The following is a 14,009-nucleotide window of genomic DNA, read 5'->3' as shown; positions in this document are numbered from 1 at the left end:
CTACCGCAAATTACAACTGAATTCAGATTTGGAGAATCTGGTTGCATTCTTGTTTGCCACCGATGCAGAGTAAACAAATGGAGTAGTCGGCTAGAGCCATGGATTAAGCAAACGGCCCAGGTGCGCTGAGGCCCATAGCTCCACTGATATGCTGTGCACTGCAGGCCCTCAATTGTCAAGTACTGACTGATATCAAAGAGCTTACCACTCCGCTCCGCATTGTGGGAATCTTGAGATTTCTTTCTTCGTCCGCGTCGGTTTCCTGTCAATATGTCACAACACGTACAGAATCTCCTCCGCGAGCTCGAAAACTTCCGAGCTTCTCACCCAATCTTGTTGGGCATCATAAACGAAACAACAAACATTCATCTCTTGATAAAATCGCAGAAATATACACACAGCATCCCGCTAGCCATCGTCCTGTTGCATTTACTGGAGCACCTCGAGAGTATCGCTGGTAAGTCAAGTCAAGACATGTCCCAATCTGACGAGCTCCCTCCGCGCTTGGAACACATCGCTGACAGTATCCACCAATTCGCAGAAGTCTACGAGATCATTCTGCCGCCCCGTTCGTCAGACAGACTGCGACGAGAGCCGATAGACAGACCATGTATGCAAATCACATATCAGGAAGCACATGAGTTCGTCCAAGCTCAGCCTAATCATGCGTACTTTGACACCTTCATGTCATTTGCGCGGCAACGAGGCCAGCAGCCGCCTCAGCCACCCACAGGGCCGGCATACGGGGTCCCAAACATGGCGACCACATGTCTGAGTGCTCCCCACACGAGCACGTTCGCGCCTTCGACGGTGGGCCCCTCATTGGGACTCAGGTCTGGTCAGCCATCCCCATTCGGGACAACGGTGCCAGCCCCGTCGTCCGGGCATTTCTGTGGCATTTCCCAGGCTACGATTCCAACAGGCTACAGTACCGAGCATTCCCTACCATACCATGGCATGTCAGCGACCATGGGTCCACATGTCGGGCAAAGTCTCCAAGGAGGTCTCATGCAGCCCCATCAGAACGGACACATACCTAGTGGCCACACCCCTATGCCTGTAACAGTAGGCCAGCAGCATTGTCCACCAGCGCCTCCGCAGCAGCAGGGCCAGATTCTTCGCTCACAAATCTCTCAATTCGGTGTTTCTCAGCACCAACACGTTGCGTATCCTGGCACTCAGTATCGGCAGCATGATCCTGCTCTCCTTCGTCATCTACTGGAGCAGGCTCTTGCTACTCTCACAGCATGCGAGACCCATGATACCATCCTAAAGGCTGATAGTGCCAACCCAAGGACTGAGGCAGCTGCTTTCCATGGCGATATCTCGTCTAATGAGCCCGTTGTAGGGAGCACTGTCGAGCCGCAGATCAGCAGCCCCCAGATGTCGCCAAGGATGGATGATGGCCAATTGCCTCTGCCAGAATCATGTTCTGATGTAAACTCGCATGAGTCGTCATCGCGAGCGTCCAGTAGAAGTAGACAAAGCGAGCTTGACTGGCCGACGGAGCGAGATAACCGGTCGAAGGTCTGTCCCAACTGCGGCGCCGATCACCAACTCAGAAATTGCCCGAAACCCAACACAGAGGATGGACACCTGCAGGCCTGCTTCGAGTGTAACACAACAGATCACGCCTGGTTCCAGTGTGATGATTATAACGCAGGTCAGTACAGGGTGTTCAATCTCATCTACGTCTCCCGCCAAAGCCTCTGCCCTGTTGTGCATGATGAGCCTATCCATGAGCTCTGGGGGAATCACTTCTACAATTTGGACGACGATATCCAAAAGTTGACTCTTCGGCGACCGGGACCAATGACTCCACAGTTTGTGCTTCGCATGCTACACAATTGGAAACATGACCAAGAAGTGAGACGGCAGATGAAAGACGAGGGCCGTCTTCTGCCCTGGGATTTATCGGCAACTGCGCTGAACTCTTACGCATCGCGCATTGCGCAAGCCGTTTTTGACCCAGCCACTAACCCGATGTCGCACGAAGTCTTCTATGAGGGCATCGAGACAAGCGACGACCAAGGAATCAATGTCATTGATTCCCAGAGCCTCGATGGCCACGAGATGAACGACGAGTCTCAGGCTGGCTTTGCCGAGCGACAAGCCGCCACAGCCCATGGAACAGCAGAAAATGTCCAACCCACACAGTCCGAGGAGGCTGACAGGCTTCAGGAGAAACATTTTCGGCCCGAGGGGTACCGGTACACAAGCTGGCGTGAACGCCAAGCACAGCTCAACGAGGAGCAGGTTCGTAAAGCTCCAAATCAAAACAAATGGATCCCGGGCCAATTACGGCCCCAAAAATATACAAGCTGGCGTGATCGCGTAAAACAGCGCAGGGAGGAGTAGGTTGATGAACTTCTGGAGAAGGAATGGCTCCCAAGACATGTACGGATTGAGAAGACCAATGAGTCTTCGGAAAGCTAGCGGCAGCGACACATTTGACCGCAGAGGGAAGGGTCTGTGGCCCAGCGAGAAAGGCTGGAGGGCGAGAGGCTTTGGAGCTACTGAAGAAGCTGAGTTGTCTTTTATTTGCTATGCTATCGAAGTCTGGGGGGCCAGTCACCACACACTCGCGCAATACGTACGATTAGTAAAACAAATAATACTTTGATTACTTATTCACATTCTGTCGAGCCAGTTATGTACACACAGCCCCATGAATACAGCTTAGTCACGAGGAGGACAGCGCCCGTCCTGGTACGCCCATTGCTCGCGCGAGGCTATCCGCCCGCTCAGATGATCACACAAAATTTGGGCCGTAGCCGGTCCCTTCACCTCGCTGGACATCCAGCTCCAACACATCACCATAAGGAGAACCAGTGAAAAGATTGCCCTCAAGTGTGGGCAGCGGTTTCTCCCTCAGAGCCCCCTGGATGCGCTCCGCGCTCACCAGGAACCGCTCCTGCAAGTCCTCATAGCCGTCGACAACAAGCTGCCCGTCGCGCTTCCTGAACTCGCCGCCCACGAGGACATGGTCGATGTCGCCAACACTGGCGTGGAGGATGACGGCCGCGACGGGGTCAGTCCACCCCAGCATAGCTGGTGACCTGCCGTTCCAGACCACGATGTCCGCTTTGGCGCCTGGGGCGATGACGCCGAGGTCCTTGCGGCCCAGGGCCAGGCCGCCGTTCCTCGTTGCGAGGAGGAACGCTTGGTTGACCGAGAAGGGGTTCCTTTTAGGGATTTGCCAGCGATCGACCGTGTTCTGGTACACGCGGTAGCGTGTGGACTGGAGCCAGAGCCGCGCCTGGGTGAGGATGTCCGACGAGTATGTAAAATGCGTGTCCACTCCGAGGGAGGCCTGGTCCATGATGTGATGGCTCGTTGGGTGCAAGTGGCCGTAGTGCATCTCGCTCTCGGGAGTTATGGAGATGTGCTTGTTGGTACTCCGCAGCAACGCTGCACCTCTTGGGTCCAGGAATGAGGCGTGTGATATTACTATTGGTGTGCTGGAGTTCAGAATTCCGACCCGATGAAGATCCTCAGGTGAGTTTCCCGCTTTGGTCATATATCAGCACGAAGCATAATAAACCAAGGGCTGGTACTTACCCATCCAAGGTCCCTCGACTTGGTGAGTTGTGACCACCGATACGTTGTCTTGGCTGTGGTGATGGTTAGTTGCTAAATCCCTTACGCTGAACTTAGACACTTACCGAATCAGGTCTATGACAGACAAAGTATCAGCTCCGGTAGGATTGGCTGTCCAGTCGTCATAAGATACCACAAGTTCAGTGAGGTTGCTGGAGATGGCAGAGGCGAGCTGCTTCCACTGGGAAATCTGCTGTGGGATTCTGAACTCGGCAGAAGAGTTCTGGAAAGTATAGGCAAAGAACACACGCGCCCCGCTGTCGACCGAAGCATTCAAGCCGGCAGCGGAATGTTCTGGCGTCCACGTGAGGTGAGCATGATCGAGTATTGTGGTCACCCCTGCGGCCACAGCCTCGTGGATACCGGCGAGCTGGCTGATGTAGACGTCGTCGGGAGTGAAGAGAGGCGCGGCCGAGAGTGAGCTGTATCGAAAGAAATACTCGGCTAGGGTCGTATTGGAGCCCATCGTCTTGAGGAGAGTTTGCCATCCGTGGCGATGGGTGTCGATGAAACCTGGGGTAATAATTTAATTGGTACAGTCGACCACTTCGGTGCCGGAAGGGACATCACTGGGCGACGCCGTGTCGAAGACGGAGGTGATCAGGTCCCCCTCAATGAGGACAGAGCCGTCGCGTATCACTTGCAATTGCTCAGCATCCTGATCAAATGAGATGATGGTGCCGCCACTGAGCAGCTTTGCACATGCGGCAAAGGATGCATATTGGGAGATGGTGACCACCTTCACGGCGAAGCTTGAAGGTTTCATCGTGTAGTTTGTTGCTGTCAATTTCAATTAGGAAGCATGTAATCAGAGGATAATTTAAAGGGCTTGCTTCGAATTTATGACTGGTGCCCTTCTATTGACGACTGCACGACGTTGGGTCTAGCTGAATGCAGGGCAGGATCCAATAGTGCTGCTTGTGCGTGCTACGTCTCTGCCCAGGCTGTCCAATCCATTATTTTTCAGAGTTCAGCAACTGAATAGTATTGGTGATTCCCTCTATACTAACACCACTTTCGGCTACTCTCTGTGGTGTGATTCGTGTGTGATCCACTCTCGCGGCACTGCCGATGCCTCCGGCGGCGTAGAGATGCGAGCGGGGGGATACTACCATGACTGAGGGGACGAGACCTTCATCTCCCTTCATGTAACAACCAACCTGCAGTGTTCTGTGCCCCAACTAGGACTCATTGAGAGGCGCGATACCCTGGTCCGCCTCCCCTGGGTGTGTAAGCGCCAAGTCAATATCTGACATAACATGTCATGAGGCAGCATATGGAGGAAATGAAGAGGGATTCCTTTCGCGCTCAGCACCCACTGGGGGTCCGAGGTTGACTAAGTGATTAGAAATATCGCCGCAGTACTGAAGAAGAAGCTTTGAAATCCATGCCTCAGCTATGTGTAAAAGGCATATGCAACAGGGCTGCCGTGCAAATTCTCGATGCCGCCTGGCTCTCTTCGCTTACTCATCGCATCATGGTGAGTCTCTGAAGGCATAAATTCCTGTTTCCTCCAAGTTGTGTCCATCAGAAAACGGGCGAATGAGGCGGTTCAACAAATTATCAGCAAAAGAGGATTATGTTGTGAGCCCTGGTCTGATGCTTGGGAGGTTCTTGCACCTGAGATCCTTGACCCTTCTGCATTACGTGTGCAAATTCCCAATATTAGCCAACAGATACTGATAACTCTCCTCCCTGAAGTCATCAGTCCCGACCGAGTTGTCCACCGAGTTGCCCATCTCCAGGATCTCCCTTCCCTGCTCGGTCCATTGCGGCCATTGCGTGAACTCGCTAGCGGTTCCGTTATTTGGGTCCAGCGTGTTGACGAAGCTGATGTAGTATGCGTGAATCGTCTTCTTCGCATCCGTGTCCCCGAGGTAGTCAAAGCCGTGGAGGATGTCGGTAGCGTGGAAAGTACCCAGAACAGGCGTTCCATAGAAGTACTTTCCTAGGTATGTCCCTAAGTGGTTGAGTGTCAGCCGTGAGAGATTGACATGTTGTTGTGATTAAAGGTAGGCTGTATCTGCTAGAAACTCCAGTGGAATGAAATGAACACGAATATATGAATCTCTACCGGCAGATTTGCGTGCCGAGCGAACTCTAAATAACAATTTGCTTACAAGCTGGCGGGCCACCTAGTTGTGCATTGAGCTGAAGAACCCGGCGGCGCTGGAGAGTGAAGAGCTGGTCACCCAGGAGGGCAGCCAGACGCTTAAATTGAGGGTACACATCATTGAATGGGCCAGTGCCGAATGGAGACCCTTCAGAGGAAGAGTCTGGATAAGTGTCAACATAACCTTGTACGACAGAGCGATCAGATTGTGGGAAGTAGAAGTCGTTCATGTATGTGACCACATCGTCAGTAGTTGACAGGTTGGTTTGCGTGAGAGAAAATAGAGTGCCCTCATCTTCTTGGTCGCCGACTATGAATGGGACCTTGGCGTATCTCCCGGTGGCAGATAAAACGTCGGTCGTGTCTGGAAGGATGTCGCCGTCTGGCCGAGGAGCACTTCCGCTGCCGTGTCAGCATTTTGTCTCACACTCGACGTCATTTCTGAAACGCAATGCAGACCCGGGTCGGTTGAACTCACTAAGATAACTGGCCCCCATTGTAGTCAAAAAGGCCAGGAACACTGGTAGCAGCGTTGAGGAAGTCCTGGTAAGGAAGAGACCGTAGGCACGCTAGGGTGTCTCCGGACTGCTCACAACCTCCCGCAACAACAACCGCGTCGTAAACCTGTTGAGCTTGAGGGGCATCGACACGAGCGTACGGGATCACGCTTCCACTATCCATGATGGCGCCGCGGAAGAGAGGCCTGCCCTTGTAGGTGTTGTCCCCACCGTTAAGCATCATCTGGAGGTGAACCGAGATAGAACCAGCACTTTCGCCGAAGATGACAACTTTTTCGGGGTCGCCGCCAAATTGTGCGATGTTGTCGGCGACCCACTGCAAACCTGAGACATCGTCAGCTAGAATTCAGAAATCGTGGCGGCCTCGCGACGTACCTAAACGTTGGTCCCGCAGGGCGAGGTTCGTAGAGCCCTCAGCTAGGATCTCCTTACCCGGCATCAATCCGAACCCGGCCACGCGGTAGTTGACTGCAACCCAGACAACAGGTTTGCCCATCGCGATCGAGTCGAGAACGAAGCTGGAGCCGTTGAACAGGGAACTCCACCCGAGCTCGAAAGCGCCGCCAAAAATCCAGAACATCACCGGGAGATTATCACCGGGGACTGTATTGGGAGGCGTGATGACATTGAGGGTTAGGCAGTCCTCCGAGGCATCGAGAAGGTTGTTTTGGGCGAAGGGCGTGTTCACAAGGCGTCCTGCCACACTCTCCAGGAGACTCGAGGAGTTGAGGTTCAAGACCAGCTGCGGGCACGCCTTCGCGCTTCTGGTGGCGTTTATTGTTCCTAAAGGGGTTGTGAAAGGCTGTGGTGGCCTCAGACGGAGGTTGCCCACTGGAGGTTGGGCATATGGAATCCCCTGAAAAGTAGAAAGACCTTCTGCATCGTACCCAATCACAGTAGTTCCGTTTGAAAGGGTTACTCTCACGTCGCGCTTCCGCAGCGAGCAGACTGGCGTGGCTATGAAGAGCTGAAACAGGAACAGCAATCCAAGACACAGCATTGTGGAGGATATTGTGGGACAGTGATGACTGCAGAAGGACGATGTTCACGAAGACGTAAACAGGCTGTCAAGCCGTTCGGCTGAGTAGAAATGTTGCCTGTGATGCATCAGCCTGGGGCTTCTGTCTCGAGGTACCTGAGCATTGCGGGCCATGGATTTCGTTCATCATGTTCTTCTTGTATCTTCTATGTCGAAGCTGCCATCACGGGGCAGGCCAATCAAGCTGTATACAAAGCGAATACGGCTATAGGTCCCTGTCACCATCGTCACAAGGCATGTGATCTGATGTGTGGAAGACTACCGCGCAATCTTTCACCCATGCTTTCAGGTCTAGATTGCGCTGTGCAGGATCTCCCCTTCATCCTCATCCATGCCAGCGTGACGATCATTCCAGCCGGTCCCAATATTCAAGGGGATCCTAGGTATATACCATTCAAGATATTGGGTGCCAAGCAGGATCTGCTCCTTTAAAGATGAAATGGGATGTGGAGCATTTACCGAGTGTTGCAGTGATTGCGTAGCAATAGTGCCGAAGCCTTGGTGGGGAGAAGCTCGCATGACTTACCCGTATCTAGCAGATGGTTAGGAGCAGCACCACCATAGCAGCGTGATTGCTTTTGCCAGAGAACATTCAACTCTTATTCGTATTCGATACTGCAAAAACTTCTGCGGGGAATGTGGGCTCTTCATCTCGTCTGATCTGCGATGTTCAAGATTCTCGATATTCCGGGCCATGGTGTTCAGCCGTTGGGAACCTTATCCATCCTTGTTCCATCAACCTTCATCCCAGCTTGGCGCCAGCTAGCCATTCCGGAGTTTTGTGTTGCAATCGCGTTTGTCCAAGCCTAGTCTTCGGCCCGAAGTGAGCATCGGTTGGTCGCGATCCCATTCATAGCCAATGGCTTATTCTTCGACAGTTGTGTTATCGTAAACAAGCGGGAATTCCCACGCAAAGCCAGCGACTCTATACCTTGAGGTGAAGTTCCCTTGAGGTGAAGGAACCGCATTCGGCCCTAGTGCAGCAAGAGTACAATGCCGTCAAAGCCCACTGAAGTCCATGTTTGCGAAGTTGTCCTGACCCCAACCCATAGTCATCGTAGCCCAGAGATCATGGTAGACCATCGGTTGTGTGTCGGAGGTGGAGCCGATCCCGGGCACGGCACTCAGCCCAGAATTCATCAACGTAGCATTTGTGAGACTCGACGGGTCCAAGAAACTGTCATCCCATGTCTCTATGTACGTATCAAGACTCCCGTCGAACATCGGGCACTTGCGCAGCCCAAGGTCGACGTCAAGAGGCATCGGATGGGGCGGCTGCATTGAAGCAGCCTTCTCCAACGTCGCAAGACGCTTCTCATACTTGCGCTTGACGACACCAAGCACGACCTTGCTCGCTGACAATACATCAGTGCTGGACGTCGTCTTGCTCGAGGCCGGCGTCAGGCTTGCAGTATCACTTACGCCGTCCGTGAATTTCTCCAGGAATGACCCGAGGCGGATGATCTCACGAGCTGCAGTGTGGTCCCAAGAGGGGCAGTCTCTGGGAAGGGGTAATGACAGTCGGAGTCCGAGGATGACCGCCGCGACGAAGTGGCCCCAATCTATTGCTGAAAAATTGGCGAATTCCGAGGCGGGCAGGGAGGAAAGGTAATCGTACCAAGGCCGCAGAAGATTGGCGCAAGACAACAGCCTATCTGGATCGGCGTCTGTGGTTGGCTGACCTTGCTTTTGTGAGTTGTAATACGGAAACCTAAGGAGAGAGTAGCCACGGAGAAATATTTCGGTGAATAGCTTGGCAATGTGGAAGACAGCTGGATGAGGTGTCAGCATTGTGCCTCATCTGCGTTACAACCGTTGAGTGTGATGAGAACCTACGCTTCGAAGATACATCGACAGGTATACGGCTGTTCCACTCTTGTAGCTGCGCTTCCATGCCTTTGACCATTAGCAGCACATGCTGGGCCTCGTGCTGCATCAGTCCTTTACGCCGGGTCAATGATGAAGCCTCCTCGAAAATGTTTCCGAGCCGAGCCAGCCAAGCCAGACACTGGTCGGCTGTTGTGCCTTGGTTCTTCCCGGTCCTCTCGAGGGTATCACAGCAGGTCGCTGTCCATTGCTCAAAAGGCAATGTGTGTCTCTTAGCCCAGATAGAGGCAATACTGGCACACAAGTAGTAGCAAGCTATGTAGGCTCTCATACCAGCCAGCAAATCGTCGTCTGCATCGACACTGGCATGATTAAAACCTTCAGGAGCTTGGTTGAGATCTAGGTCGTGGACGATATCGGTTGCCATCCGGATGTACTGCGAGGCTTGTTTCTGTTTCGGTCTCAAATGGAAAGGATACCTTGAATGCATCAGAGAAGTGCCCACATTTTGAAACGAATATTAGAATTGGGATCTTATGCTGGTGTACTCACCACGCGCAGTAGATCAACAGCCCAAGCAACAGTTCCAAGCTCCTCTCTCCACCACTGACGAACTTCATACCTAGTACCTTGCGGAACTCCTCATAATAGAGACTGTGTCCCTGCATACTCTTTCCTCCACTGGCCGCAGCCAGTATGGCCAGTAGCACAAAAGGCTTTTCCTTGGCCAAGGACGGGACCGTCGCATCTGCCGGGAGGACGATGACAGGAAAATAAGGCAGCATGCCGTTTCGGAACGAGTCCAAGAGGGACGTAGCGGAGTCAAGATTGAATTGAGGCTGTATACTGCTGATTCCATGGACAGAACGGGAACTGACCGATGGCGTCGACGCCGAAAACGTCCCTGTGCCGCTCGCCGAAGAGGAGGGCTGACCAAAGAGGTGGGCGCCTTCATCCCCGGCTAGATCGTCTTCGGGGACAAGATCATCGAGATAAGTGCCATGGGCGTCCCTGAGTGCGTCGATTGTCTCTAAGGGCTCCGTCTCGGCGTCATACTCACCTGCCATCGGGACATCTATGGTGAAGGTCCTGGAGGGGGCTGAAGGTGGTGGTGTCTTCCTAGTAGCAGCTGGGTGACTGCCCATTGAATAGAAGGATCAGTTACTGGATTACTCATCCCCTGAAAGGACAATGAACTGACAGCTTGTCGCGTCTCCTCCTCTTGCGTGGGCCCGTCTTGAAGATACATTCGCGTTTCGAGACGGAGCACCTGGCAAATGCGTTGAATAGTCAGCGAGGTTTGGGTAGCGCAACTGGAAAGGCACGGTTTCTTTACCGTCTGCAGATCTCTGGTGTGTTGCTGGGTGTACATTTCACCTTTGCGGCACGGCAGGCCTCACAGGCGTACGGAATTCGGGGCTTTGCCGCCGAGGACGGGCTTAATGAATGTTTGGGCCCATCCATGGTTTGCAGTTGATTGAGTCAGGAGGTATCTGCTCCTGATGTCGGAAGTTTGTGAGGTCGGTGGATGGGCGATGTGGGTGGAACAAAGGGAAAAGTTGGGCGGAGGTGGGAGGAGTCTAGGTCCGCCCGGGCGTAAGCACCGATATCCTTCGGAGAATACCCGATAAGTCGAGCAGTTCAGTTCATCTTTAATTGTCCAACACAATTTCAAGTGACACAGTGTGTAACGTTCCATTCATTTTGTCTTTTCCGAAACATCAGGCTATCGGACATTTTACAGTATTATACCATGAGTTTGGCTAGGAATGCTCGTCGATCTACGTCTTTCAGCGCCGTCAGTCCCATCCGCGATGCTCCCGGCTTCAATGCGACAACTCAAGCCCAATGCTCCACGTGAAAGATGGACCTCACTCATTTCCTCCTCGCTTGACGCATCGCGTATTTGATCGCGGCTTTTCGCACTTCATCGATCAGACCTTTGCCATTTTCTACCGCCGCCTGCGTTGCAGTGAACGACTTTGTCTTGACAATAACGACGTAGCCTTCACGAGTCATCATGGCATAAATGCCCCTCGATCCAAGCTGGATAGATCTGTTAGCTCACGTACTTAGACTAATCGGAGGAACTGAGTTGGCCAATAAGGAGAGCAGTTTCTAGAAAAGTCGACGAGCCCTGTTCCGTGAGGCAATATTCTCGGTGTCCTCCAAAGAGATCTCATGACTGGCCGTTGACAAGGTCCTATAGGAATATCATGAGAGTCCGAGACCATGGATGACTTACTTTGTGCTTCGAGCCACTGAAGCAAAAAGCATCGGCGGCACTGCATTTTTCAGCTGTCGCGTGGTATTCCTCGCCTCCGAATTTGAACTCCACTGTCGTTTTCTTGTCCGCTGGCTGCTTCCGAAGCACGTCGAACACCTTCCCGATCTTGTCGATTTCAGCCTTTTCAATCTTGGCCTTGTTAGACTAGAGTCAACGTTATGGTAAGTAAGTAGTTTTACAACTGAGTCGAGGAGAATATGGGCACGAACCGAATAGAGCACATTTATTCCGACAATCGCCCCCTGCCGGGTCTTCTTGAGCTTCCCAGCGACGATCTCTTCTGCGGGGTTACGCTCGTGGTAAAGACTTCAGAAGGTTAGAAAACTTGTCAGCCTGTGTGTTGATTGCTAAGGACAAGCGAGCATGCTTACATCGCAGCTTCATCTGCGTAGAATTAGTATAGGCTATGCAAGTACAAGGAACATTGAGCAAAATAAGGATGAGGAGGCAAATCGCATGGGGAGTGGGGGGAAAAAACGAGCTGCTGGGGCTTGACTGACCAGACAAGACGCTGAATGGGCTCCATCTGTCATTTTCAGGAGTGCCCGCGGCCTTCGCAGGAGTGCTCGTGGCTTTCACAGCAGTGGTCATCTTTCTGGGTGACAAGGGTGCTTCAAATTGTGCTGCAGTAGTTGGAATGGTCAATTAGTGATATTCTTCAAGTACCCCAAAAGCTCGTGTTCAAAATCGGATTGAGTTATCAGCGCACTTGCAATCGTCGAAAGTGGAAAAGTTTGGTTACTTTTAAAGCGATGATGAGAATGTAAATGCTTGTTTTAAATGCAGCTTGAAACGTGCTGTCGGACCTCCTGGCGGTCGCCTCGATCGCGGCCCCGAGCAGGAGTGGCCTCCGCCATATCGTGTAACAAAGGTCTGAGGGCATTACAGTCGGAGGAATGTGGCCATTCGGGCCACGAATTGGGCTCTTTTGTGTCACGGTAGACAAAAGCCATCAATTGGTGCAGATTGTGGGTGGTCGCGGGTAGTGGCCCAGTGCACCGCCGTCTATCGCTGACCACCCTACTTAGACCCTGCCGGCATTAACGGTAGCAATCTCAAATGTTTTCCACCCCAATCCCCAGTGGCTGTTTTGACATCCTGCTCAAATTTTGAATCCTTCCTCTTAATGCAAATACTCTTTCATGCCTGTCCGCACCAGCAGCAAACTCCGGATAGTGGTTGTTGTTCCACCGAAGCTCCTTTTGAGAGTAACGCCCTCGGCGGGACTGGAACACCGCAACCAAGATTCAATGACTTTATCCCTTCATTGCTTCTTCATAGCTTGGTGGTGGTGTCCCCTTACGGGGAGACAAGGATCTTGGCCGGCTTTCGTGATTGCCCAAATGACGTGAGCTCCCATCTAGATCGACATGTGTGCTGCGAGAGCATGGACCTGGGATGACTCCGCCTTCTTTCTCCAAAGAGGTGGTGAGAGATATGCCGTATTGTGCAGCCAAGTCACGAGCAGCCCCAATCAGCAGCTCTTTTAGCCAGCCCGATGCGTACCGAGGGATAAGTTCGTTCACGTCGACAGATAGCTTGCGCCTGAGTCGACCTACTCCCTTCTCTGGTATCTCGGAAACCATCTCCTGGAGTACGCCTGTATATCCCGTCAACCCGACCTTGTACTCTGAGGGGCTGATCTCTCGGCGACGTGTATAAAGCCAATAGGCCATCATCGCAACATCCGCGAACCTCTGTTCCGACCGCCGGGTGAAAGAAGACCAGTATATTTTCCGGCTTGCTTTGAGCAGATATGGTTTCGTAATGGAGTCATTCCCGCAATCGTAAGCAAATTCAGCAACTAGGCGGCCAAAGCAAAGAACATCCGGCAGGGTGCTGAAGTCCTTGAAAAAGATGAAGGCTCCCTTGAAAGGGTGTTCCCCAAAGCCGTAGTCAACCAGAAACATGTGATCGAACAAGGGCCGAAGTTCATAGTCGAATTTGGCAGTAGGCCTAGGTAGATGTAGAAGATCGGGGGGACATAGTGGCGGGAGCGTCTTCGGGTCTGAGACCACAGCACTGCTGCATTCTTGGTCGAACAGTATCATAGCGGTAGAGATCAGAAAAAAGTTACCGTTGGGCAACAACCAGCCGTACGGTGGCAAGTCAAGCTTTTTGAAGACGGCTCCTTGTATCGTGCGCAAAGAGCGTATCCAACCCTGATTCGGCTCCGTCCTCATGAGTGTGGCGTACTCTGGTCTCTCTGGACGAAGTGTGTTTGTGTTGAACTCCTCATCCCGCTTAGGTAGGCATAATTCGTGAACGTCTTGTAGTTCGGGCTCCTCGTGGCCTGCTACTTGTCCATGTGCCATGATGGTGCCGGTTTCCAAAAGTGCTGCTCGAGGTGAATTACCCATTGTGGGTGAGGGGACTGGGAGTGCATAAAGGCCTGTGACGGCCCAATGTTCGTCTTTGTTAATGACTGGGACCTATTTAAGGCCTGATGGGGTTTTGCAAAGAACCAAGGGTGTACTAGGGTGGTATTTAGGAGAAGGTCTTTCTGATGAAGGGTTTGGTTTTTGGTTTTCTTCTTTGACATGAACTCGGGCTTCTTCGGCTCGACGGCTTAAGGTTTGCACCAAATTAAGTTGATTTTACGAGTAGGTCTGCCTAAGGAAGAAA

At 52.5% G+C, this 14,009-nt stretch overlaps 5 protein-coding genes across 5 annotated transcripts; 1 reads left to right on the top strand and 4 right to left on the bottom strand.

Moving 5' to 3' along the window:
- Window positions 1-270: 270 nt before the first annotated feature.
- On the top strand, window positions 271-2,520 carry J7T55_012073 (uncharacterized protein; the record flags this gene model as incomplete). Its single annotated transcript, XM_053136925.1, has 3 exons — window positions 271-457; window positions 542-2,256; window positions 2,461-2,520. The coding sequence occupies 3 exons, from the start codon at window positions 271-273 to the stop codon at window positions 2,518-2,520; spliced, it is 1,962 nt and encodes a 653-aa protein (XP_052999878.1).
- A 232-nt stretch (window positions 2,521-2,752) lies between these two features.
- J7T55_012072 (uncharacterized protein) lies at window positions 2,753-4,366 on the bottom strand (the record flags this gene model as incomplete). Its single annotated transcript, XM_053136924.1, has 4 exons — window positions 2,753-3,510; window positions 3,562-3,614; window positions 3,666-4,069; window positions 4,145-4,366. 4 exons carry the CDS (start codon window positions 4,364-4,366, stop codon window positions 2,753-2,755), a joined length of 1,437 nt encoding a protein of 478 aa, XP_052999877.1.
- An 877-nt stretch (window positions 4,367-5,243) lies between these two features.
- On the bottom strand, window positions 5,244-7,231 carry J7T55_012071 (uncharacterized protein; the record flags this gene model as incomplete). Its single annotated transcript, XM_053136923.1, has 4 exons — window positions 5,244-5,560; window positions 5,721-6,115; window positions 6,192-6,555; window positions 6,607-7,231. The coding sequence occupies 4 exons, from the start codon at window positions 7,229-7,231 to the stop codon at window positions 5,244-5,246; spliced, it is 1,701 nt and encodes a 566-aa protein (XP_052999876.1).
- A 1,038-nt stretch (window positions 7,232-8,269) lies between these two features.
- On the bottom strand, window positions 8,270-10,561 carry J7T55_012070 (uncharacterized protein; the record flags this gene model as incomplete). The annotated part of the gene is made up of 6 exons (XM_053136922.1): window positions 8,270-9,042; window positions 9,107-9,337; window positions 9,431-9,576; window positions 9,650-10,234; window positions 10,299-10,367; window positions 10,434-10,561. 6 exons carry the CDS (start codon window positions 10,559-10,561, stop codon window positions 8,270-8,272), a joined length of 1,932 nt encoding a protein of 643 aa, XP_052999875.1.
- Window positions 10,562-10,972: 411 nt separating this feature from the next.
- On the bottom strand, window positions 10,973-13,744 carry J7T55_012069 (uncharacterized protein; the record flags this gene model as incomplete). The annotated part of the gene is made up of 6 exons (XM_053136921.1): window positions 10,973-11,143; window positions 11,343-11,528; window positions 11,594-11,690; window positions 11,756-11,768; window positions 11,885-12,007; window positions 12,778-13,744. The coding sequence occupies 6 exons, from the start codon at window positions 13,742-13,744 to the stop codon at window positions 10,973-10,975; spliced, it is 1,557 nt and encodes a 518-aa protein (XP_052999874.1).
- Between the last annotated feature and the right edge of the window lie 265 nt (window positions 13,745-14,009).

The sequence above is a fragment of the Diaporthe amygdali genome, assembly GCF_026229845.1.
Source record: "Diaporthe amygdali strain CAA958 chromosome Unknown NODE_2_length_3802984_cov_64_841326, whole genome shotgun sequence".
In the NCBI taxonomy this organism is placed as follows: domain Eukaryota; kingdom Fungi; phylum Ascomycota; class Sordariomycetes; order Diaporthales; family Diaporthaceae; genus Diaporthe; species Diaporthe amygdali.
The sequence above is the reverse complement of the archived record's forward strand: the minus strand, read 5'-3'. Positions and strand labels throughout refer to the sequence as shown.